General features: G+C 40.8%; 1 protein-coding gene across 5 annotated transcripts in view; it reads right to left on the bottom strand.

The window, feature by feature from the left end:
• Window positions 1-26648, bottom strand: part of PLEKHA1 (pleckstrin homology domain containing A1) — a 56483-nt gene that overhangs the window by 8303 nt on the left and 21532 nt on the right. For 3 of the 5 annotated variants that reach the window (XM_047760263.1, XM_047760264.1, XM_047760265.1), the window contains exons 4-8: window positions 25186-25231; window positions 19186-19283; window positions 13989-14114; window positions 8267-8410; window positions 6339-6407 (exon numbers count right to left, since the gene is read on the bottom strand). In XM_047760263.1, coding sequence (XP_047616219.1) covers window positions 6339-6407; window positions 8267-8410; window positions 13989-14114; window positions 19186-19283; window positions 25186-25231 — 483 coding nt within the window. The remainder of the gene's footprint in view (window positions 1-6338; window positions 6408-8266; window positions 8411-13988; window positions 14115-19185; window positions 19284-25185; window positions 25232-26648) is intronic. The other 2 variants (XM_047760268.1, XM_047760267.1) reach the window with 2 other exon arrangements.

The following is a 26648-nucleotide window of genomic DNA, read 5'->3' as shown; positions in this document are numbered from 1 at the left end:
GGACATCTGCTAGGTTTTAAAATATGCTATCTCACTTTTCACAACCCTAGAATACGTGCACTATTATTCACCTGAGGAAACTGAGGATTAGACTTATTTAGGTAAGCACCTTACCTAAGATTACGGACCAGATATAAGATTCAAATATAAGACATAACTAGTTCCTAATAGCATAGTATTTGTCCTAAACATTTTATGAAACACTGCATACTGTATTTCACTGAATAAGACACCATGAGTTTCAGACATACTATCACTTTATATGTAGCACTAAGAAAACAATTAAACCATGGCTGAACACTTTTAAAGATCACAAATCTTTTTTTAAAGTTTTACAAAATAGCTCATTTTAAGATAATTGCAGACCAGAGAAGACTTAGAAAAAGTGTACAAAGAATTTCTATATACTTTGCACCCTGTTTCCCAAGATATTACTATTTTGCATTTGCTAGATTACTGTTTATGTAATATGGCAATATGGTGTCTATATGCGTATTTTTTCCTGTAGTGTTTGAAGGCGAGTTACAGATATGATACTACTAAATACTTCAGTGTATATTCTTAAAACAAGTGTGTTCTCTTATATAACCACACTGTAATTATGAAACCCAGAAACCCCACATCTGACGCAATACTGTTATCTAGTCTAGAGACCATGTCCGGGTATCATTAACTGCCCACGAGTGTCCTGCGCAGCAGAAGGAAAACTGTACTTTCTGATCCAAGGTTCAATCTGGGATCGTAATTCATCTTCTGTCCCCATGTAGTCACCTCTACCGTGGAACAGTTCTTCAGTCTTCCTTCCTCTTTTACGACCTTTACAGTCCGGGCCAGTAATTGTGTAGAATGCCCTTAATCTGGGCTTATCTGATGTTAATCGTGTTTAGATTCAGGTTATAGTTTGGCAGGAAACCACAGATGTGACGTTCTTCCCAGCACATCACCCACAGGGGCACTGACAGTGGTTCGTCCTATCACTCATGTATTAACTCTCATTTCGTGCTTCAGGCCATGTTTGCCGGTAACCATAAAATTACTTCTCCCCTTTATCATTATTAGGTATCTTGTGGGGACACACCGGGAGCTTGCGTAATACCCAGTTTCTCATAATCATTCTGCCCACAAGTTTTACCAAACATTGAGGATTCTCGCCTGAAACCATCATTACTACAGTGGCTGACAGATGGTGCTTTTTCTAACCCCATCGATTCATCTACCTACATGAGCTGGGACTTCAAGGAAATGTTTTCCCTCTCCATTTAATTATTCATGACTCATTTTGCTCTATGGGTTATAATCCCTTACTATCATTTATTTTCTTGCTCAAACTGTCTGGGTTTGGGGCACGGGGAGCCCCTTCAAGCTGACTTCTGCATGCTTTTGGCATGTCCCCGTCATATTCTGAGCCACTTCCTTATTTTCTGTCATAACTACATGTTCTAGATGAGCTCAGCTTGTACCTTTCCTGGCCCGACTCTGAAATCAGCCATTTCTCCAAGGGGCCCTGGTTCCTTTTGTCAGAGAACAGCATTTACAGTTGCTTTTGGGAGAGATTTGCCCATCTCTCCACTCAACTTTCTCATGACAGATGGCAAGTATTACTTCTGTAAGTTTTAATTTGAGCTCCCCTAATTATGAATGACGTTGCTTATCTTTTCATATTTTTAGGACCACTTTAATTTCTTTGAATTGAATTATTTATTCATGTCTTTTGCTCATTCTTTTTTTCTTTTTCATCTTTTTAGCGCTGTACCCGAGGCCTCTGGAGGTTCCCAGGCTAGGGGTCAAATAAGAGCCATAGCTGCCAGCCTACACCAGAGCCACAGCAACACGGGATCCAAGTCACAGATCCTACACCACAGCTCACAGCAACACCGGATCCTTAACCCACTGAGCGAGGCCAGGGATCAAACCTGTGTTTGATCAGATTCATTTCTGCTAAGCCACAAAGGGAACTCCTGCTCATCTTCTTTTACCAGATCTTTTCCCATTGATTTCCTCTTTTTAACTCTAAACCAACCACAAACTTAGGAAATAAGAACTCATTTTCCTGGGCCATTTTAGAGTGAGCTGCTAACCTGGTCTGTACTAACCTGAATATTTTAATGTGTATTTCCTACAAAGACATCTATCTTCTTCTTACACTATCACAGTATAATCACCAACATCAGGAAAGTGCCCCTCCCCCATGTCTTTTATTAAAGCAAAAGAATTTGGTCCAGAATCACAAACTGCATTTACTTGTCATATCTCTTTGCTGTCCTTCGGTTATTCTTTCCATGGCTTCGTATTCGTGACTCTACTGAAGATTACAGGGCAGTTATTTCATAGAATGTCCTTCATCTGGCTGTGCCCCGTTCCTTCTCATAATCAGATTCAGGTTATGCATCTTTGGCAAGAACCTCAGAGTGATGCTGCCTTCTTCTCAAAGTGTCCTAACAGGTGGTAAATGATTTTAATCATCTCATCACTAAAGAAGGTCATGTTAATCATTTGATACACTGACTAAAGTGGTACCTGCCAGGCATCTTTACTGAAACGTTACTCTTTCCTTCTTTGTTCATATGTATTTTGTAGATAGGTACTCTGAAGTTATATAATCTCTTATTCATCATTGTATATATTCATTCACTCATTTACATGAATATGGGCTCATGGATTCCTCTTTTACTCAATGGGCAACAATGTGTTACCCTCCTCACTTATTCTAAGGCTCAAGGGGAGCATTTTCAGGTTGGATTTTGAGTCCTTCTAACGTGTCCTCATCATTCTGTGAGCCCCTCCTTGCTTTCTGACACAAGACATTCCAGGCTCATTTTAGATTTATTTTTCCTGTCCCCACTTGGGAATCTTTCCTTGGAAAAAGGTAGTTTTCTTCAGTACACAGCGCCAGGGGGTATAGTATATGCATGTAGATATATGTAAACACAGGAGTACATTTATATTTATATGTATTTCTACATCCACCTGTACATATTAAAAGTTCACACTTACACATCCAATTCTAATCTAACACAAAACTTTTCTTCTTTTCCATATTTATTACTTCCTTCTTGTTACTGAGGAGCTCAGCTTCTATTATCCATAACAGAGTTCCTTATTTTATCAGTAAGCACATATGTAATCATTATCCCATCTCGGCTAGCACCCCACCTCCCCCCAGTGTGGATACCTCCTCTCCCTGCTCCATGCTGGGCCCCCCGACCCAAGAGGACTCTCTGTTCTGCTGGGCTCTGACTGCCCACACCGGCTGCTGGCGCCTCCTGCCCCTGCCCACTACCATGGTCACCACCTGCACTGACCTGTCTCACCTAAACAACTTGGCTCTGAACTGTCTGGAACTGATGGGAGGGAAAGAGAATGAGAAAAGATCCTCTCAATTTTGAAGGTTCTTTATATATTAGGGATATTAATGTTTTATCTGTGATGTATATTGCAAATAGTTTCTCCAGTTTTTCAGCTGTTGTGCTTCAATCTTTTACACCTACTGGAAAAAAAAACTTTGAAATTCTTATCTTTTAGAGAAACACACAAAAATATTCATGGAAGAAATGATATTCCTAGGATCTGCTTCAAAAGAGGAACGGGGAAGTAGGTGGTGGTACAGAAGAAACAAAACTAGCCATGTGTTGGTAATTATGAGATCTGGGTGATGGCTATGCAGGGGTTCAGATCACCATGCTGTCTACTTGCTTTATGTTCAAACTGTCCCATCCTCAAAAGGATCTGAAAAAGAGCCCTTTTATTCTTTAAACATCAATGTTTAACATATACTATCCTTGAATATATGTAAAAATATGTAAACTTAAGGTTTTAAAAAACTTCACATTCAGATCCCAATTCACATCTGACTAGGAGTTGCTGCCAAGGTCAGTGCTTTCTACTCCACACCACTCTCTGGGCCAAAGAGAGTACTGGTGATGTAGCATTTCTTAAGAATGTTCCATTGTGGAGTTCCTGTTGTGGCTCAGTGGTTAACGAATCCGACTAAGAACCATGAGGTTGTGGTTCGATTCCTGACCTTGCTCAGTGGATTAAGGATCCGGTATTGCTGTGAGCTGTGGTGTATGTCGCAGACATGGCTGAGATCCCGCATTGCTGTGGCTCTGGTGTAGGCCGGCGGCTATAGCTCCATTTATTTAGACCCCTAGCCTGGGAACCTCCATATGCTGCGGGAGCGGCTCTAGAAAAGGCAAAAAGACAGAAAAAAAAAAGAATGTTGCATTGTGTGCCTGAGATTTTCTTCCAAGCTGCCAGCACCTTTCCTGCAGGTTTGGACACTGGCGTCTTCTGGGTCTTACCCAAAGGGGCTGTGCATGCGCAAGTAATGACGACTAAGCACAGCTGCCACCTGACTGCCTCACCTGCAGCAACTCTAAGACATGGTGAAGTTTCCAAATTGTTAAAATTCGGGGGGGGGGTTGCATCTCAGTAATTGATAAAGATCAATAATTCTAGATATATTTAAAGTGTTCAGCTTTATCTGCGTTTGCACTTAACATACTCTGAAATACACATAATTTCCAAAGTTCAAGTATTCTTTTATCTCAAATTTTATAGCATCATGTCTACATGCAAATTTTTATGATAATTTCTATCTCATTAAAATTACTGTGGGTGACATGGGTACATGTCTATTTCTCTGGCAAAACTTCTGAAGGCCAGAACGTGGCTGGCTGGCCTCTTTACTCGCAGTTCCCAGTGCACCAGGGCCATGGAGAGCTCAGTGAATGTCTGGTGCATGGATGACTCTTCTCAAGAGTACTGGCATTAATTGAAAGCAATGAATCAACCTACCAACTAAGCACAAGTATAGCCTCTAAGATGCCAAGGCTGGGACTTTTTGAACCAAGTAATTAACCACTTCCAGTTGAGGGTCTTAGAATCTGAAGTCTAAGAAAAGGTCCCGTGCTGAAATGACTATTCTTGCTAAGCTATGCCATGTTTTTAGTCATTCAAAAACATTTATTAATTATTTTCTAAGAACCAGGCGCTGTGTTCATATAAGGGAACAAAAGAGAACCTTTGCTCTCAAGCAGCTCATGTAGTTAACTGGTAAAGACAAGTACCCAAAAAACACAATGACAAAACCCAGTGGGAAGTATTACGATAGCCGTAGGCATCGAGCACCACATGGATAAAGAGAAGGGATTAAACCTAGAGTCCAAAAGCTTTTCCAGAACAGACACCAGAGATGAATCTTAAAATACTGCCTTTCTAGTCTCAAGTGCTCTGTTGTCCAACAGAGTAGCCACTAGTTATGAGTAATTATTTGAATTCAAATTATCAAATGTTAAATATAATCGGTTTTAATTTCAAAATTAAATACCATCGGGTTCCTCAGTCACACCAGCCAAATTTCCAGGGCTCGACGGCCACGTGTTACCAGCAGGTACAGAACATGTCCACCAGTGCAGAACGTCTGGCTGGACAGTGCTGTTCTGGTGCCTTCATTCAACTAAAGTATACGGTTCCCCCCTCAAATGCCCCATAAAAACAAAGACAGGACAGGACAGACAGACATGAAGAACTGCATTCAACTTATTCAACAATCTACTGCAGAACTCAGGTCACGTGACAAGAGTATTTTAAATGAGGGTGTGACTCAAACAAGTGAAAGAAGGAACTTGGATCTTTGATTCCACCTTCAGACAGGACAAAACGTCCTAAGTGAAGAAACTTGAAAGTCTCACAAATAGGAAAAGAAAACGCTGGGAGGGCAGGAAAGAGAAGGCAGAAATACAGAGGGTCAAATGCTGACTTTTACGAACTGAATTCTTTCTACCATCTTCTCGAGTGCCCCTTCGGAGGAAATGCAAGACTGAGGAGTCCTCATATTTTTAATTCTTCCAGGCCAGAATGCCTCTGAAGAGAAGATCGTTTTATTTAAGATGTTTTTCACAAAAATACCATTAGCCAAAGCATCACAACAAAATTAACTGAATTGCATGTACCTCTCAAAACTGGAATTTAATCATTTAAAAAACAGAAAACGGACAAGAAATTATATAATCACCATAGTGTAATATTTATAAAACATTTTTGGAGTTCCCATTGTGGCTCAGTGGGTTAAGAAACTGACTAGTATCAGTAAGGATGCAGGCTTGATCCTGGCCTCGCTCAGTGGATTAAGGATCAGGCATTGCCACAAGCTGTGGCATAGGCTGCGGATATGGCTCAGATCTGGCGTTGCTGTGGCTGTGGTGTAGTCTGGCAGCTGTAGCTCTGATTTGACCCCTAGCCCAGGAACTATCAGGGTATGGCCCTAAAAAGACAAAATAATAAATTAAAAAAATTTTTTTTAATTTTTAAGCAACATTTATGACACAGCAACATACCAGTTCAGATTTGAAGTAGCCTATTGTGTTTTCATCCAATTGAAAATATCTTCTCTTCCAGTTTTTCATCTATTAGAGATGAACACAGACATAAGACTTCTGTTTCTAAAAGTGTCAAATGTTAATAACCACTCAGTTATTCTAATATGAACCCACAATCAGAAATGTCAAGCACTGGAAAACGTTATTACCCTCCCTCAGTGAGGAGACAGAGGACACTTCGTCTCTCTGGCTACTCAGGCCTTGAACTCCCAATTCAACTTTGGTGGTGGCTGGCTTTCAGAAAGTTCTTGTTTTATGATTTTATAACATGGTCTTATATTTCTGATGCTCTAAACGTTAACAATAAAATAAAATAAAAACACTTCCCCCTCATCTCTATCCCCCTGCTTACAAAGTAAATGCTATCAAGGGTTCAAGAGCTGAGTTCCTGCTGTGGCTCAGGATCAGCAGCATCTCTGTGGTGCCAGGATGAAGTTCTGGCACAGTGGGTGAAAGAATCCGGTGTTGCCACAGCTGTGGTGTAGGCAGCAACTGCAGCTCAGATCTGTCTGATCCCTGGCCCAGGAACTCCATATGCTGTGGGGTGGACCAAAAAAAAAAAGCGGGGGACGTGGCGGGGGGGGGGGGGGGGGGGGGGCTAGTTCAAGAGCAAGGACAGGAAATATTAAACCACATCAAGCTTCTTCGTCTGCAAAATGCATGAATCCTTCTACAGGTACTTTATACTACTACTAAGTAGTAAGCAACGTCTCCTTAAAAGCCTTAATTAACACACAGCCTAATGAGAATACTGACTTTACCCACAGACATGCTAGAATGAAAAACCTTCAGCCCTCAAGCTCATCTCCCTTAGCCTAAAGAGGGTCAGACAATTTGGGCTGAAAGAACTCTCCTTTGGCTGACCTAGGCTAATAAGAGTTGCCAGAAGTGATGTGAAGTCAACTAGAACTGCCAGGAGACATTTAAGTATTTATTCACTCACAGAAATTTTTTTAAATTTTATTTTCAAATTTGAAGCTTATTTTCTCATCCAAGTCTATGGATTTAGGAGTTCCTGTCATGGCTCAGCAGTAATGAACCCAACTAGAATTCATGAGGACGCAGGTTCGACCCCTGGCCTCACTCAGTGGGTTAAGGATCTGGCGTTGCCGTGAGTTGTGGTGTAGGTCGAAGACATGGCTTGGATCCTGCAGTTGCTGTGGCTGTGGTGTAGGCTGGCAGGTGTAGCTATGATTCGACCCCTAGCCTGGGGACTTCCATATGCCCCAAGAGTGGCCACAAAAGAAAAAAAAAAAATTTATAGATTTAGTTCCGATTTTAGAAAGGTACTTTGGAAACTTAAAAATACTGGGAAATGTACCTGCTCTTCTCACAATTCCCAACCATGGATCTGGCCGTGTGAGACCATCTGGGCCAACAGCTCTTGGCAAGGACCAGGTGCTGTTCTATGTGTTCTCTTACATCTTTCAAAAAACCCCTGGACGGTAGGTTTTATACTGTGATTTTCCTTAAAAAGAAACCAAGAGCCTGAGAGTTAAGCAGCCCCAGGTCTCAGCCCTTTCAACTGGGGTCAGCCCAGCACCACTTAAGTCAGTGATCCTCCTACACCCTGCTCCCCAGACCCCGGCTTTCCTGCCATCTCCGCACCAGAGCTCCCCTTCCCTAAGCCACTCCCAAGTGGGGAGAAAGCAAGAGAAATACTTTCTGAAATAAACTTAAATGGTCAGAAAGACCCATTTAAAAGGTTAGCGGTAATAAGCACAGCCCAAGAAAATAACAGCAGTGAGTTCTGAACATAGAATAAACAAACCCCTAGTCTATCTCCTGACCAGAGACTGGTCAGCAGGCTGGTCCTTCACTCAACAATTTGTTTGCTAATATGTACTCATTTTTCATTATTTTGCATATTTTATGCAGCTACTCACCACTGCTCCTTGTTTTACACAATATCCAGCTTTGATAACTGCACTATCCGGGGGCGGTTTCGGAGGAAAGTAAGGAAGATGGCTTTGGGACCGTTTCAGATTATTTTTGTCAATACTTTCACCACATTCATTTACGTCTTCTTTCTAAAATGAAGGAAAGAAATTCAACTCTTGCTTGTTTAGCTTCAAAGCATACTTGTAGTTCATATCGTTATCCTGGTAGAAATCTTAAAATCTTAGTTCACTTAGAAACACAGATTTTTGAAATAAAGAGTTTTCTAATTAATTTGAGATACTTAATCATAACTTTTAATATCATCAATTAAACCACAGATGTCTATTTCTTTTTCTGCAAAAGTCCCACCACCTGTACTTTATGATTTTTATTTTTCCATTATAGTTGATTTACCGTGTTGCCAACTTTTACTGTACAAAGTGATCCAGATTACCCGCCATCATGCTCCATCACAAGTGACTAGCTATAGTTAGTTCCCTGTGCTATTCAGCGGGATCTCATGGCTTATTATTATTATTTTTTTTTTTTTTGGTGGGGGGGTGATAGATGGGAGGGGTTAACTTTTTAGTTTGAAGTAATTTAAAAGATTCCTAGCTAACTGCAAAGAAAAAAACATAAAAACAAAAAACAGGAGTTCCCATCATGGCACAGTGGAAACAAATTCAACTACAAAACATGAGGTTGCAGGTTTGATCCCTGGCCTTGCTCAGTGGGTTAAGGACCCAGCATTGCCATGAGCTGTGGTGTAGGCCGAAGATGCAGCTCGGATCCCACGTTACTGTGGCTGTGGTGCAGCCTGGCAACTGTAGCTCCAACTGGACCCCTAGCCTGGGAACCTCCATATGCCGCAGATGCAGCCCTAAAAAACAAACAAAACAGGGAGTTCCCGTCGTGGCGCAGTGGTTAACGAATCCGACTAGGAACCATGAGGTTGCGGGTTCGGTCCCTGCCCTTGCTCAGTGGGTTAACGATCCGGCATTGCCGTGAGCTGTGGTGTAGGTTGCAGACGCGGCTCGGATCCCGCGTTGCTGTGGCTCTGGCGTAGGCCAGTGGCTACAGCTCCGATGCAACCCCTAGCCTGGGAACCTCCATATGCCGCGGGAGCGGCCCAAGAAATAGCAACAACAACAACAACAACAAAAAAGACAAAAGACAAAAGACAAAAAAAAAAAAACAACAACAACAAAACAATGTGCAGGAAGTCCTATGTACCCTTCAACCAGTTTTCCCCAACAGGGAAACTATAATACACATTATCAAAATGGACACTGAAACATTTCAAAAACCGTATTTGCATTTTAGCAGTTTTACGTGCATTCACTTGTCTCTGCGTATATATTGTTCTATGCATTTTATCACCAGCGTTGTGTAACACCACTTCAACCAAGTACAGAAGTGTGTACCGTAAGGCTCCCCTGAGCTATATCCATAGATAGAGTCTCCATCCCCAATTCCTTGGCAGGCACTAATTTCTTCTCCATCTTTTATTGTTTTGACATTTAAAGGACTGAATATAAATAGAATCATAAATTGGGCTTTTTTTTTTACTCCGCATTATTCGCTGGGGATTCATCCAAGTTGGTCCTTGTACCAATAGCTGGACCCTTCTCATTGGGAGTAGTCTTCAAGGTTTGGATGCATCACTGCCTATTTAACCACTTACCCATTAAAAGGCTCTTGAGCTGTTGCCAGTTTTCGGCTATCAGGAATAAAGCTGCTGTGAACATTCATGTACAGGTTTTCATGTGAACATATAAGTCTTCATTTCTCTAGGATAAACGCCTAGGAGTGTAAATGCTGGCTAGGTTGTGTACTGACTGCAAGTTTACTTTTATAAAAAAACTACCAAACTCTTTTCAGAGTGGCTGTACTACTTTGCATTCCCATCAGCAGTCTATGAGTGCGTCAACGTCTCGTCTTCGTCAGCATTTGTGTTATCATTTTTGGCTGAGTCACTCTGATAGGTACGCAGGGACATCTCGCTGTGGTCTTCATCTGCATCTCTCTACTACCCAGTGATAGTGGATGTCCTTTCCAGCACTTACTGCTTTTATCTTTCGGTGAAATCTCTGTTCATGAATTTTGCCCATTCTCTCTCTTTTTTCGTCCTTTGCTTTTTAGGGCTGCACTCGTGGCATACGGAAGTTCCCAGGCTAGGAGCTGAATGGGAGCTACAGCTGCAGGCTCATGCCACTGCCACAGCAATGCAGGATCCAAGCTGCATCTTCGACCTACACCACAGCTCACAGCAATGCCAGATCCTTAACCCGCTGAGTGAGGGGAGGGATCGAACCCACATCCTCATGGATCCTAATCGGGTTTGTTAACCGCTGGGCCTCGAAGGGAACTCCAATTTTGCCCATCTTCTAATTGGACTGTTTGGTATTTAACTGTTGATTTTTGATAGTTCTTTATATATTCTAGATATAAGTGCTTTACTGAATATGTAGTTTGCAAATATTTTCTCCCAGTGTGGAGTTTTTCTTTTCATCCTCTTCACAGGATCTTTCACAGAGCAAACATTTTTAATTTTGACAAGGTTCAATTTATCAACATTTCCTTTTACAGGCTGTGCTTTTGGTGTCAAGTCTAAAAATTATTTGCCTAGTCCCAGATCCTGAAGACTCTTATTTGCTCTTTCCTGTAAGTTTTTCAGTTTTAATTTTTTTTGACAGTTAAGTCCAATGCTTTTGAAAAACTAACTATACTAGGTTTTCATGTTTCCAAAGCATTAGCTTGTTGTTTATTTATAACATACAACACATGTAGTTCTACAAATCAACCAAAGGTATGTTTTTAAGAACTCCGAAATTTTAACAGAAAAACTAAGTACTCAAATCATATCACAAGGAATTTTCAATCTGTCCTACATTTAAACAGGTCAATGCACAAATTATGTACTTAACTTTGTAATCTTAGCACTTACTGCTAACCCAACAGTGAATGAATAAATTAATTATGCAAATGAGATCTGTCATTTTCTTGATAATATACTATATAAATGCTTTTATAATGAATGAATACTACTTTAAATAAACTATATTGTAAAATGATAAAGGAATACAATTCTTTGAGATCTTTTTAATATGGCACTTACTAATGATCCATAGGACCGACTGAAGAATCTACACAAAAATTAAAATGCAAATCTTAATTCTATACCAAATTAAAACAGCCACTGATACAAACTACTACAATATCTTAATACCGCAATAGACAAATTGTCTTACCTCTTCTATCAACACAAGACATAATATAGGTGAAAGCAGCTTGGTCTTGCTATAATATATCTTAACCAGAAGTCTTACAAATGAAAATCATTTACTTTTTTAAAAAAGTAAACTAAACACACACACGCGCGCACATAAAATCCTAGTTTATTTTTTTACCAACTTTAGTGAAAAACGTAACTTCCCATTAGAACAGGTAATTTTTGCCCTTTCATACATATATCCTCTGACTAGCATAAAGAAAGTACTCAATAACTAATTAACAAGTCTTTTAAGTCTAAAAAGGCACATAATAAAAAATGTTTACTGGAAATACCAATTAATTACCTTAAAATTCTTAGTTTCTCAACTGCTGGTATTTAATTTGCATTATAAACACATTCACTCCATAGCAACACAAGAAATTTAATAAGCTCATACAGAAGTTTTAATGTCATCAAAAAATTTAAGGTAAACGTATTTTCCATGATACCCAAAATAAGAATTAAGTTAGCACATCAGTACTTTTGGGACAGAACTGAATGGAAATTTCAGTCTTCTGTTTAGTTCATCTAGGCCAGGTTGTAAAAAAACAGGTTTAAAGAGTTATGTATCGTAATCCCCGTTGTGACGCAGTGGAAACAAATCCGACTAGGAACCATGAGGTTGCGGGTTCGATCCCTGGCCTCCACTCAGTGGGTTAAGGATCCAGTGTTGCCGCGAGCTGTGATGTAGGTCACAGGTGTAGCTCGGATCCTGCACTGGCTGTGGTGCGGGCTGGCAGCTGTAGCTCCGATTAGACCCCTAGTCTGGGAACCTCCATATGCCACAAATGTGGCCTTAAAAAGCAAAAAAAAAAAAAAGAATTATGCATCTTTTGTTCTAGTATTTGGTCTTTGACCCCGGTTCCTGACACAGAGCTCCCAAGCCCCTTGGAATTTCCTGGGTGATAGCAGTGTCCTTTGATCTAATGAGATGACTCTTGGTGAGCTCCTGGATGGGGGCTAGTTACCAGAAAGACCAAGCCATGATTAAAGATTTGGGATTTTTTTCATCCCCATCCCCTACTCTCCAGAGAGGGGAGAGGGGCTGGAAATAGTTAATGATCAATCATGTCTATGTGATGAAGCCTCCACAGAAATCCCCCATTATCTGGGACTCAGAGAGCTTCTGGGCAGTTGAGCTCATGGAGGTTCTGGGAGAGCACCACCCAGAGAAGGCACAAGAGCTCCACAGCCCTTCCCAGACACCCTGCCCTACATACCTCTTCCAGCTGGATGTTCATCTGTATCCTTTATCAGATCATTTTACAATAAACAGGTATACAATAACTAAATTGTTTTTTGAGTTCTATGAGCTGCTTTAGCAAATTAACTGGGCCCAAGAAGGGGCTACAAGAACCTCCAATTTATAGCCCATCAGTCAGAGGCACAGGTAACAACCTGGACTTCCTGGGACGGGCTTCTGAAGGGGGTGGAGGTGTTACAGGCTTCAAGCCCCCTTCAAGTTCCCTTCAAGGAGATGAAACCCCAGAGCCTCTGGCCATGTCTCATTGTAACGCCCCTTCCCCCACCTTGACCAGCCTGGGCTGCTCACTCTCTGCTAGAGAAGGAATGTTGCCCATTCTTCACCCGGCCACCAGATAACCTGTTCCCCATGCAAATAGGGTCTCCCACCCAAGACCAATCAGAAGGTCAAACTGGGTCCCCACTCAGGTCCACTGTGGGGTATAGACTCCTATAGAGTGAGCCGGGCCCTCTTTGCAACGAGCGCGCACGTGAGTCCTCCCTGTCCCTCTCTGAAAATGTGCTTCCACTTTCACAAATGTGTAAAACGTCAGCCGCTGTTCCCCTGCTTTGCTACTGAGGAAACGGATGCAGCAGAGGGGCGGTCTCGTGGGACCTAGATGGACGGTGTCAGAGAAACTGTCAGACACCCCACCGGTGTCGCCGGATCTCTTGGGTGGGGAAAAGAACCACTCGTGTCAGGAGTGGCCTTGTGTCAGGAGTGTTGTGAGCGCGGCAGTGTGCGAGTAAAGGAGAAGCCCAGGAGGAGGAGTGGGATTTTCCTACTTACGCTGTTTGTAAAAGAAAGAGGAAGGGAAAAGAACTCCGTGCGAGAACAGAAAGTTTGTAATTTAGGTAAATTCATGGCAAAACTACTACACAGTCATTAAAAATGATGGGAAATAATTTTTGATGACTTGGAAAATGTTTGAGATGTAAAGGAAAAAAGCTGTTTACAAAGTATCCTCACTTCTAGGGACAAAAGTACACAGAAGAAAGGCTCAAGAAAACATGAAAGTGTTAAACATTGTTTATCTATGTTTTCCAAATTTTTTATAATAAAAACATACTTTTGAAATAAGAAATACATATTTTTTTAAATTGAGTACGGTATTCATTCAGTAAAGATGTACTGTCTTACTTTTGATAACAATACAAAAATCAATACGCGGTGTTGGTTAAACCGTCACCCACCAGACTGAATGTATTACCTGAGTTGGGGTGATGATGGGCACACCACCAACAATGTCAGTTCTGTAAGACACCTGCTTCTTCCCACATTCGCCCTGGCGACTTGGGTTGTCAGAATGAGGCTGTGAGTCTGACTGCTTTGGTACCTAAAATAATAAGTCAGTGAATCATTTTACAACAAGCATTATTACACAGGAGACCCTCTTTTATCAGAATTTCCAACTGATCATCAACTTATATATAATTGGCACATAAAAAAATTATTTTTAGTGCATGTATACACACTTTAAGTTCTTGTACTAATTTTTTCTTTTATAGTATGACTTTATGAGACTGCCACCATTCACTGAGTGCTTACTTGGGCAGGAACTACTTCAGATATTTTCCCATTTAATCCTCCTATAAACCCTATGCACAGGGGTAGTAGCTTCGCCACTAACGCAGTAAGAACACAGGCTCGGTGTGGAACCCAGGTTTAGATCCTGGCTGTGCCACGTTCTAGCTAAGTTTCTGTAATTCTCTTCCACACTCAACCACTATACTACACCCCTAGATTATCAGAGCACCTGACACTGTATTACAGCTCGGTGCTGTTATCATTCTCTTTCCTCCATTCCTGCCCATGATTTTACAGCATCCCTGAGGACAGGGGATCCTGTCTCTTTAGATCCCTTTACATGCTTCCCTCTCAGCTTTCTCCCCAGGCCTTAGGCCAACCCTCCACCCTCTCAGCCATATTTATACTACCAGTATAAATACCAGTCGTGGGCAGAAACAAAGAGAGAGTGAGAAATAGGAAAGACACAGATGAGCAATGAATCCTAGAGGGGAAAGACTCCCGAAACCTTCTAAGAGTTTTTCCTGAGAGACTGCACATTTTGGAGTGTTTTTTAAAGGCAATATGATAATGCACAGCATGTGACCTGACAAGATTCACATAAATACGTAAGAGTGAAAGGGCTACAAAGGCCACTGGACTCAGAAACAATTTGCTAAGAGAGCCCCCAGTGTTTTCTAATGAACAGCATTATGTATTTCAATTATTTTGATAGAGAAAATGTGGCCAAGTTATCCTTATGAAGAGAAAATAGCATTAAAAGAATGGGAAATGACGGAAAATTATCCAGTCAACTGTATTAACTAAAATGTGCTGTAAAAGGTGACCCATATGAAAAGTGGCTCTTCCTTCTTTCAAGTTGAGAGTTTAGTCATACATGAGAATTTCCTAAAAACTACCATTAATATCACCCTTAAAATATACTGAAATTTATATTCCTTTTATTTTTCTTCTAGATATGACAGCATATTAAAAATCCTTGCCTATGCTGTAAAACCTACTGCTTTTCATTTGTCCTTATAATAAAATGCTAAATATAGCATAATTCCAATGTCAGAGCTCATTAACTTAGAATTGCATTTTACAATAATAATTATCTAAATTGTACTTACCGTATTCCCAAAGAACAAGAAAAATATTAGCAAGATACCCATGAATACAGCAACTCCTTTAAAAACTCTGAGTGAAAAGTTAGTCTAAAATCTGTCCTTAAACATATTTTCGGGACCAAAAAACCCAATCAATCAGGCAACTGTTTAATGAGGATCAGAAAAGTGACCTCACTAGACAGAGGGCAAATGTCAAAGGCATGGCGCATGCTTGGTTTCAATGGCTACTGCCTTCTTTCTCTCTCCTCTGCTTGCCATCCTTTTTTATTGTGACTGCCTTTGTTATGAGAGATTTGAATATATTTTTAGCAGGCATTTACCTGCACATGATCCTAACAGTAGGAACGTTTTTTTGTTTTGTTTTGTTGTTTTTTTTTTTTTTTTGGCTGCACCCACAGCACGTGGAAGTTCCCTGGCCAGTGATCGAACCCGAGCCACAGCAATGACCTGAGCTGCTGCAGGGACAGCACTGCATCCTTAACCCACTGAACCACAAGGGGAAGCCAGGAAATTCTAACAGTAGAAAAAGAAAAGATAAAAATGACTAGAGAAGAGATGAACAAAAGCAGAATACCGACAGGGCTTGACGACTGAAAGCTACAATGTTCAAACACAAACTCCCGGGTGTTACGACCTTTCTGAGGTGTTACGACCTTTCTGAGGCTCTGCCTGCAGGGTGAAACACAGAGGCACAGGGCCTTAGACTTCGGGGCACATATCCCATCTTAGCTTATTCTATCTACTTGCACTCAGCTGCCAATTAAAAAATAAAAATAAAAAGTGGAATTTTGGCCACAATTTCAAAACACTAATTTTCAGATTAAAATCTAATACTGATTTGTAAATTAAAATCTACAGTGGGAAAAGACACTATTTTAAAAAATAGTAGGTTTCTGTTTAGGAAGAAGTCATATACAACATGAATATTCCTTAATAATCAATAGAGGACCAGATGCTATACTTATAGTTATTAATATAAATGAATAATTGGTTGAAAGTATACTTTAAATTTTGATTTTCCAAACTCTAGTCATCAACATTCCTTTCAGGGTAGGATTTTCTCCACTACTGCCCTTTCTTTTTTAATACGGGGGAAATTTTTTTTCAAGGGCAGTTACCAATACACATTCACACAGACTTCATAAAAATAAGGAAAGCCACAGACTAGGGTGTCAGATGAGGTCCATTAAGATGGCAAGGTACTATAATTAGTAAGTAGATAAATAATCACTGTTCCCTTACCCACTACCCTATAATCACCTCTATTCTGAAACCATTTACTCCCCAAACCTAATTTTGGATTTCCAAAAATTGTAAGTTTATATATTACATTGTATTTAGCAGACTACAAAATTACATAGTTCACCAAAATGTCACCTTGAGTGACTGACTTCACAGAAAGGTAAATTTGAAGATCTCAAACAAATCTACATGGAAATCACCAGCAATTTCCAGAGGAAAATTTACTTAAATGAATCTTAATTAATATTTAATTTAATACACTTAAATGTGTAAAGTGCATAAGAAATGAAAACTGCTAAGATTTTTTTTTTTAAAGAATAAAGAATAAAATTAAAATGTATGGAGTTCCCGCACAGAGAAAACGAATCTGACCAGGATCCATGAGGATGCAGGTTTGATCCCTGGCCTGGATTAGCGGGTTAAGGATCTGGCATTGCTGTGAGCTGCGGTGGAGGTCACAGATGAGGCTTGGATCTGGTGTTGCTGTGGCTGTGGCCAGCAACTGTAGCTCCGATTAGACCCCGAGCCTGGGAACCTCCCTATGTCGGGAGTGTGCCCCTAACAACAAAAAAAAAAAAAAAAAAAAAAATTAAATTAAATTAAAATGTATCTTATTAAAGCATAGGAAATCCTTTCCTTGCTATCCTGAGTTAATGTGTATCTACATAAAGTTGATTTTAATAAGTGCTATCAATTCTGTATTTGTTTTAATATAATCACTCTGTTGACAAGCTAAGGATTTCTATAGCTTATGTGTGTTTATATTTCCCAAATGTAAACTATAAAAAATGAATACCATTGGATTTATCTTATACTATAAAAATTTCAACATGTAAAGGCTGCAAGACCACAAAAGCTATTTAAAAGCCCATGTACTCTGAGTCATTACCCAAACCCTAATTGGTTTCTCTTGCTTTCCAATAAATTTACAAGTGCCATTTGTATAACATGGTTTCATATCATTAATAAACTAGATAAAGCAATTCAAGAACAACCAAAATGGTAAAAAAGCCTGAGACCATTCATTACTTTTTCTCTTAAAGTACTAAGAAACCAGTGCTGTTTATTTTTACAAATTGTAAAAAAAAAAAAAAAAAAAGAATTAATTCATTAAGTCACCACATATTGTCTTTCTAAAGAAATTTTCCAAGTAGGGAATATTTATTAAGCATTAAAAACAATCAGTTAAACCTTTCAAGAATATGTACTTCTGAATCAGTTAAAAAAAATCTCTTTCCTGAAACTGCACAAACCTAAAATAACTTCTGCTTCATGTACAGATCAGATGCAGTGCGTGGGTGTTTTCTGTCATGTGGTAACAAGCTGTTCTGGTGCAAGACAAGAAAATCAACTTAACTCTGAGAACAGCTTGAGTTATATTAACTCTTTATTGTGTTGTGATATAAAGATGGAATAATTCATTTTAAATGGAAATGAACATATGCTGACTCTCGAGGCGTATGTTTTTGAAGACTAAGCTGTGTAAGGTCAGTGAATAGCCTCATTTCAGTAAGAGCACAAACCTCATGCAGGACCTCCTTCCCAATCCTCCCAGGCGGGTCGGCTGCCTTTTCCCCACTGGGTGTAAAGAGGAGACAGGAAGGAACGGTCGTCAGGGATAGTTCCTGTCTACCTGCTCGTGGAAGCTCTCTGAGAAGTCTGCTTTCTGCTTTAGGGTAGGAAGGAAGGAGGCTCTGTTTTTCAGGAAGCAGTGAGGCGCTGGGCTCCAGAGTCAAGCAGACGGCTCGCAGCTCCCCAACTCCCCAACCATCAAACCCATCAACGTCACTCAATCCTAAACCTCACTTTTCCCAGACACTTTGGGTAACGCCTTCAGTGCAAGGCCCTGGCACACTGTAAAGAATCAATACATCTTAATGTTCATCAGAAAACCGAGAATCAGCTGGAAGCAGGAGGCTGCAGCCCTGAAAAGGAAGGAGCACAGGCACAGCGAGCCCGGGGACCTGGAGGGACAAGAGCAGGGGCAAGAAGTCTCGAGCTGAGACGAACACCCTGAGGACCAGGTGGGCAGGACCCTCTGGCTGCCACAGCTCTTCAGATCAGTCCCTACGCCTGGGCGTCACTTCTGAGCCCTTCGGCCCCCTTGTCCTGCTCCTGTCATTAACTCCTACCCTGTGTGACACCAGCCCCAGCCCCAGTGTGGAGGACAGAAAGGATACCTGTCCTATTCCCCGGGTAGGGGCGGGGCAGGAAGCCTCTTAATCGGCCCTGGCGGGGAACGAGGAGCAGGGGAGAAAACTCTACATGGATTTTCCCCTAAAAACAGTCCTGTAAAATCTACAGTCATACACACCTTTAGTAGGTACACACTGGGTTAAAAAAAGCATTGATCCACTGACTTTATGGGCCAAGAATGATACTATGTACCAGAAAATACAGTCTGCCTTTTTTACAAAGTTTAAGTTTTGGACAAACTGTTGGAAAGCTGAAGACATTCAGTAGGTTTTCAAAATGTAAAGATCACCTCCAGACATTACATATTTTCACACAATAAATACAAATACTTACTGTAATTTTTATAGCTTTGTTCAACACATTGACCCATTCTACTAGGTCCTGCTGATCATTGGCTTGTAGGAAGTACTTCCTCATCCCTGCATTCATAACTGTTGAGAGAAAAAACAAACTGCAACACATGAACGTTTACACCTGTTACCTCTAAATCTATGTCTACAGCAGCTGAAAACCCTTGCTAGGTTCAGTATCATGACTTTTGAATCTGACAAAAGGTTAGACCATCTATCCTACTGCTTTTATCACTCAATAATATAGGTAAAACTCTGATTATTTATTATTATTATTATTATTATTTTTAGGGCTGCACCTGCAGCATATGGCGGTTCCCAGATAGGGGTCTAATCGGAGCTCCAGCAGCCAGCTCCAGCAGCCAGCCTACACCACAGCCACAGCAAAGCTGGATCCGAGGCGTGTTTGTGACCTATACCACAGCTCGCGACACCACCAGATCCCCAACCCACTGATGGAGGCCAGAGGTCGAACCCACAACTTCATGGTGCCTAGTCGGATTCATTTCCACTGTGCCAAGATGGGAACTCCTAAAACTCTTATTTTTAAAGGTCATGTTTTTCATTAAATGTGGAAATACCACAATATATTTAGCCAAAGCCCTAATGAACATTCAGGCTCTAATTCTTGAAATTACTGTAAAATATCCCAATGAAACATCATGAACATACTTGGGCTAGCATTTGTATAGGATAAGTTTCTGAACATATGCTTGTTGGAAAGAAGATGCACATTTAAAATTTTTATAGATATTAGCGAACTGTCTTCCTCAGAGGCTGAATCCATTTACATGATTACCAATAGCGTACACAAAAGCCTACTGTGTCTAACATTCCTCACCAGTACCTTTTGTTCTCAGCCCCAAGGCTCTGTGACACTGGGGCTGGGAGTCTGCAGACAATATTCCCTAGACCCCCCCTTGCCAGCTTGGGCCGTGCTCTGCCCGTGGGAGGTACTGCCGGGGGGGTGAGGGAGGTGGGGGCAGGGGACGCCTGCTCTGGCTGGTCTCCCTCTGCAGCAGCAACACACAGCCCGCACTGCTGCAGGCCCTTGGGCTGCTCTGACACCTGCCCTGCAGGCCCCTCAGAACCAACCGCCAGCTCCACGGTGGCCCCGCCTCCAAAGTCCTGGCTTCTGGTAATACCATCTCTGGCCTTTCCTTTGGCCAGCCCTGGGCATGGTAGCTGCTTCACACAGTTTCTAATTTCTGGGTTACTGTGCCATTCCCTTTGCGCTCCTTCAGCCTTTTGACGTTTGGGTAACCAGCTCCCTGTAACAAATCCGCCGGGTCTGAGATGCCAAGTGTGGTGTGTCTTCCTGACCGGACCCTGACTGACGCAGCGCTGACAACCCAACCGGTGAAAAATTCTACCTGGTTTACATCTGAATTTCTCTGATAACTGAGACAAATTAGTTATCCGTGCTTCTTGGCCATCTGCATTTGTGAGGTCTGTTTGTTTTCTTTACCCATATTTCTCCTGAGTGTTCATTTATTTTTTACTGATTTATGAAAGTTTTTATTTTAATCCTTTCTGATCCCCTTCAGGTACTGTTCCCGGTCTGCCATTGTCTTTTCATTTAGTTCATGATGTCTTTGATCAAACAGAAATAATTCTATCAGTCTTTTTCTTTTATTTTTATGACTCTTTCACATCATATTTACAAAGTCTCCCCAATTCAAGATTATAAAAATACAATTTTCATTTTTCCAGCCCTTATGCATTTCCTTCTATGTTTATCATCTTAATACATTTGGAGCTGTTTTATGCCATTTGATTTATATATACCCCTTTAGAGACTACCTATCTCTATAAAAGAAAGCACACTTAAATACATAGTTGTTGACAAACTACCATAGTCAATTTTTAATTAAAGCTTATTAATTAAATATCACACGGTTTATTTTTTAAAAACAAACATTATTCTAGGAGCTAAGGCATCTGAACAGCTATAGTGCAGCAATCTTTGAAATCTACAACTTCCAAGAATTTCCATCAAAATTTTAAAATAATAGTCTAACACTCAGTTGGATGTGACTAAGAGAAGGGGGAAATGAAAACCCTCAAGGGAAAAAAGGGTTATTTCTCAAACATACAAGATTTTGAAATTGAGACTGAGACCAAGACACTAAAACAGAGCTTCCTTGAATTGATATGAGAGTCTTACCTTGTGAATTGCTATAAAACAACTAGTCTGGATCTAAAGAAATTTAACACACTCTAAGTCCATTCTTTTATACCTTATTGGAGACTCAAAAAATATAAAATATCATAAATACAAATTAAGATAAATCAGTAACTCACTAGGCTATTACATGTCAATATATAGCTTTCATTTTTAATTTCTAACGATCAGTAAGGCATCCTTTCATAATCTTTTTCCAGGTTGAAACTAAGCTCTCCTCATAATGGCTCTTTCTCCTGTATGCTGTTCTGGGTACCTGCCTAGAACATCTGAAGAGTTTAAAAAATCTAAGCACTTAGTAACACAAAACACATGCTATACAGTAAGTACTCAATCCACATATTTTTGAATAAATAACATTTATATAAGAATCTCTTTTAAGGCTACTCAGCAGGATCTCCTTGTAAATCTATTCTAAGTTGTGTCTGATAATCCCAAGCTCCCGATCCCTCCCACTCCCTCCCTCTCCCGGGAAAATAAAATTAAAAAAAAAAAAGAATCTCTTTTAAGGGAAAGAAGAGAGGCAAATATACCTCTAAAGGGACTCTGCACACTTTGCAGACTGGATAAACACATCACAAGCTGCAAGGATTGTTTCATGGCAGGAAGAAGCACAGTGATATGATAGGGGTGGGCATCAGAACCTGGAGTTAGCCAGACCTGACTAGCTCCTGAATACCTGTAAACCGTATTTAATCTCCGAGTCCCATTTTCCTCAACCACGAGAGGGAATGTCACTCATTCCTTCCCGGAGGGCGAGGGAGATAGTGTAAAGAAACTAGCACAGTGCATGGTCAGAGGAGACAGTCTGCTCGCCATCTTTATCATCTCACTATCATCGTCTGGAGATTTCCCAGGGTGGAAGTTCGGTGGAACGTGTAAAACGCATTACTGAAAGCTGATATTAGCCATGTTGGGGGAACATGGACAGGGAAAGGAAGAAAACAAACTTTGAACAGTAATCACTGTATAAAACCTGTACGTTTCCACGCTTTTAAAGCAAGGGTTTCATTGTATATGATGAATGCAGAGCAGAGGCTTGTGTGCTTAAGGAACCTTTTCACTTGAACACCTTCTTATTTCATTTCAAATCTTTACTATCAAAGTGAATTATCAAAAATGGATAAAACGTGAAGCATAAACAACAGCTTGACTCCAAACAAAAATCATTTCACAACCTAGGATCAACTGGTTATGGTTCAAATATAGCTATGTATCAAAACAGTTATGAGACATTTTATCGTATTTCTTTGCCACGTTTCTCCCGTTTTCTCTATTCCCTCCATTCTTTTCCCTGTCAATTTTCTTACTTCTCTCCTATTATCTTTGTTCTATTTCTAGCTTTCTTTAACTTTTTCTTCTGAGTTTTGCATTGTCCATGTTCCTTTTCCTATTTGATACGTCTTCTCCTCACAGGTCATGTAATCCTGGGCTGTGCATTCATATTTAAAACAAGATACTAAAAATGACTGGAAGCTCCCTTAAATATACATAGGTTTCTGACTGGTGGACTTCCCTGCACAGCACGCTCCTCTGGTAGAAATGCCCAGGTGTCAGTGCCTAGGGCTCTCTGTTCTGGGGTGCTCAGGTTCTTGCCCCATCTCCACCTGGCTGCCGATGCTCTGGGGCTGGACACGGGCAAGGGCTACATTCAGGGTACAGCCGTTTATTTAATTCTCCCATTTTCTGTTTCGGGCCTCATCTCAACCCTTCTCTGGAACAGTGTCCCCAGGCACAAAGCCTCACTGATTCTATTTCTGGAGATGCTACACATGCCATTCCTTGCTGGGATGGGGGGAGGGTGGCTGCCTGTCTGGGCCGGATGAGGTCGGAACTAGAGATTGTTTCTACATGGACGTTCACACAAAGTCCCTGTTTTCTGTTACTTCCCCAGACAGGATCCAGCACCTAGTCTCTCCAGAGGTGGAGTGGGGGCAGGACACAGAAAGGGGTGGCTCTGTCCTGGCCTCTTCTCCTCTGCTAAGTCAGTTACTCTTCCTCCATCCGCTTTCCATCTTTACACACTGTGGATTACAGACAGCTGCTCGTTTCAGCAAAGATGGCTTGAGTGTTTCTTGTAGGTGTAGGTTGCAGATGTGGCTCCTGTCCCCTGTTTGGGGACAGTGTGAGAGGAAATCGGAAAGACCTTATATTGCCATTCTGAAAGGAAGCTGGAGCTCCCTTTTAGAAGCCAGTGCCTCTCTCTGAAGGCAGGTTATGAACCTTTACTCTCTCTAGTAGTAGAGGACTCAGGAACTACCAGCAGACCAATAAACAACTCATCTTACTCTTTGATGTCAACTAAAATCATTCCTTCTAAACATCCCATAACTGAATGTCAAATCTTATGCTGTGTATTATTAGACCTCCAAACTGTACATTTCAGATTTTACATTGAAGACTTGGCAAGAGTATGTGTACGGTACATGCTAAAATACACAGTTCTCTGTCACTTGACCTGCCCCCAGCTGTTTTTCACTCACTACTTCTGAGGCATTTTCCTATTTAGCAACCAAAAAATAAACATGTGGAATAAATACATGATACTAAATACATTTCTATTAGTCTCTCAGTGGTGACAAAGGCATCATAGAGGATTCTCTGCACAGCTATTTCATCCTGCTCACATCCTACTTTCTTACTGGATATAAATGATTGCCATCAGAGGCTACCCCGAACATAGCGCCTACAGAAGACACTCACGCTTTTCAAGCAAAAGAAAACAAAGAAATGTAACATCAATTCTACCTCAAGAAGCATTTTTTTTTACTTTAGTGCAAAACAATCCCTTTTGATGTCAGCTGGAAATTCCTAATTTTTGTCTCTTTCATCACTAATGTCCATTAACAAACTCTCTGAGAGTAGATCAATTCTCCCAGCTTCAACTACACCCTCTATTTTAACAGTTTCTAAATTTCTCCACTCTTTGTCTTTTTTTTTTTTTTTTTTTTTTTAAGAGCTGCACCCAGAGCACGTGGAGGTTCCCAGGATAGGGGTCTAATTGGAGCTGCAACTGCCAGCCTGTGCCACAGCCATAGCAACACCAGATCTGAGCCACATCTGCAACCTACACCACTGCTCGAGGCAACGCTGAATCCTTAACCCACTGAGCGAGGCCAGGGATCAAACCCACAACCTCATGGTTCCTAGCCGGATTTGTTCTCCACTAAGCCACAATGGGAGCTCCTTCCTTTGTGATTCCTGAAGAGACTGTACACCCCTTTATCTACTACCCATGATACATGAGATGATAATTACCTGGTATTGTATCTGTGAGACAACCAGCCTGTGAGATTCTTAAGGACAGGAACTGCCTCTCATCACTTTCACAGCCCCAGTGCCAAGCGCGGAGCACCTATACTAGACATTCCTTATATGCTTCTGAACGAGTTATCAAATACCTTCATCTACCCCTGCCCTCAAACTGTAAGCTTCTCATTACCCACAAGCTGCAAACTCAATTCCTTCCATTACTTCTTCAGTATCAAATAATATCAGGTAGAAAGCATGATATTGATCTCACTGGATATGATCACTATAAATGCCCAGATGACGACACATGGGCAGAGAGGGAGGAGGCTGCAACTGGGATGGGACACGGAAACGAGGCTTCAGCGAGGGGGGAGCAGTTTCATTTCTTCCCTAGATGGTAGTTTCAAGGGAATTTGCCTTAGAATAATTCATTAACTCACAGGATTATGTTGTATGGTTTTCTGTGACTGTGTTCTCTTATAATACAATGTAATTTTATTAGTCTAACGTGAAATAACTAATATATAAAAAAATATGGCTACTCACCAAAACAGAACTCAGCCTTTGGCCTTAGCTTAGTTGCATCGCTAACCTAACAAGAAAGAGAGATGAATCACTCATTTCTTCATATGCGACCACAACCAACTGTAAACTCTGTGAACTTCCACATGTATGACATTCCCATAATCATACACGTTTAACACATAGATCTAAAATTAAACTTTAAGGCGACTGAAAAAGAACCGTAAATTAAATTCAAGATACGGGTCCCCAACTGCACGATGTTTAAAACAAATGATACTTTCATGTTTTCTTTGAACAAAATTGTTTTTTCGTCAAAGGAAGTGTAAAGAACCTGAACATAAACCATTAGGTTTTATGTCACACATATAAATATTTTTGGTTTAGCATAATTTTCAAAATATCCTCAATGAATACTCCACAGAAACTAAGAATTCTTCTCAAATTGCATTTCTAAATTTGCTGTGAACTGCAAAGGGAAATGGTGACAGGAGAAGACTGTATATTTCATAAAGTCCGAAAACCCAGAAGGCATTAACCTGCAGTGAGAAAATAAAAATGGCACTGGATCCCCACTTGTACAGTAAACTACCCTGCGATTATGGGCCCCCCCTTTCCTAAATGCAGCATGCGGATGGCTCCATTTAGAAGGTGAAGCAACTAGTTGCACCAGGCTGCTGCTGGCCCTTTACACAAAGCAGCTCACTGGGAAGCCCATTCATGGCTATTGCCAGGCCACTGCCCAGTGGTAGAACTTAAAACTGTAGCATCTGTTTTGTACCTTCAGAAGGAATTCTAAGTCTGGGATTCCTGACTGATCTCATCTACAAATTCAGAGCTCTGAGTCACAATGAAATGTGTTCCGGGAATAAATTCTGGGGGAAAAAAAAGTGGCACGTCTGAAGTGGAGCACAAGCTGTACAATTCAAACTTCAGCAAGTGATGGGTCAGAGATGAAATGTACTGGAACCACATCGAGGTTATATTTTTCAAAGGAAGCAATGGAAGAATGGAAAGCAGCTGCCAGTCAGTGTGCCTGCTTTACCGAGTTAACACCTTAATTTTAAAAAAGCCTCCCATTTTTCAAAAGACCAGGCAACAAGCAATTGAAAAGATTCAGGCACACGGGCAATTCCTACCTCAACTGCATCTCACTTCATCAAGAGTCAAAAGTCCTTGGCAGCATTATTTATGTTACAGCTACACATATACTGCAGGCAATGACATAAACGAGGAGGGTCTAACACTGGGATTCTATGCTTCCTAATAAGAACCTCTAAATTTAAGCTGCCAGCTACCCTGAAGTACTATTAAATGTCTTAAATTGAAGAACAATGGAGGGACACTTGAACAATATTTGTCCTTTGCAAATTTACATAATACGGCTTTAACATAAAATGGTTCCCTTTCAATACGTAACTTTTTTATCGTCAAAAAATTAATTTTTTTTTTGATCAATGAGAGTGAACAGCTCTATTGTGATACTG

Source organism: Phacochoerus africanus, chromosome 15 (genome assembly GCF_016906955.1).
Source record: "Phacochoerus africanus isolate WHEZ1 chromosome 15, ROS_Pafr_v1, whole genome shotgun sequence".
Lineage (NCBI taxonomy): Eukaryota > Metazoa > Chordata > Mammalia > Artiodactyla > Suidae > Phacochoerus > Phacochoerus africanus.
Note: the sequence above shows the minus strand (reverse complement) of the source record. Positions and strands in the feature narration are given on the sequence as shown.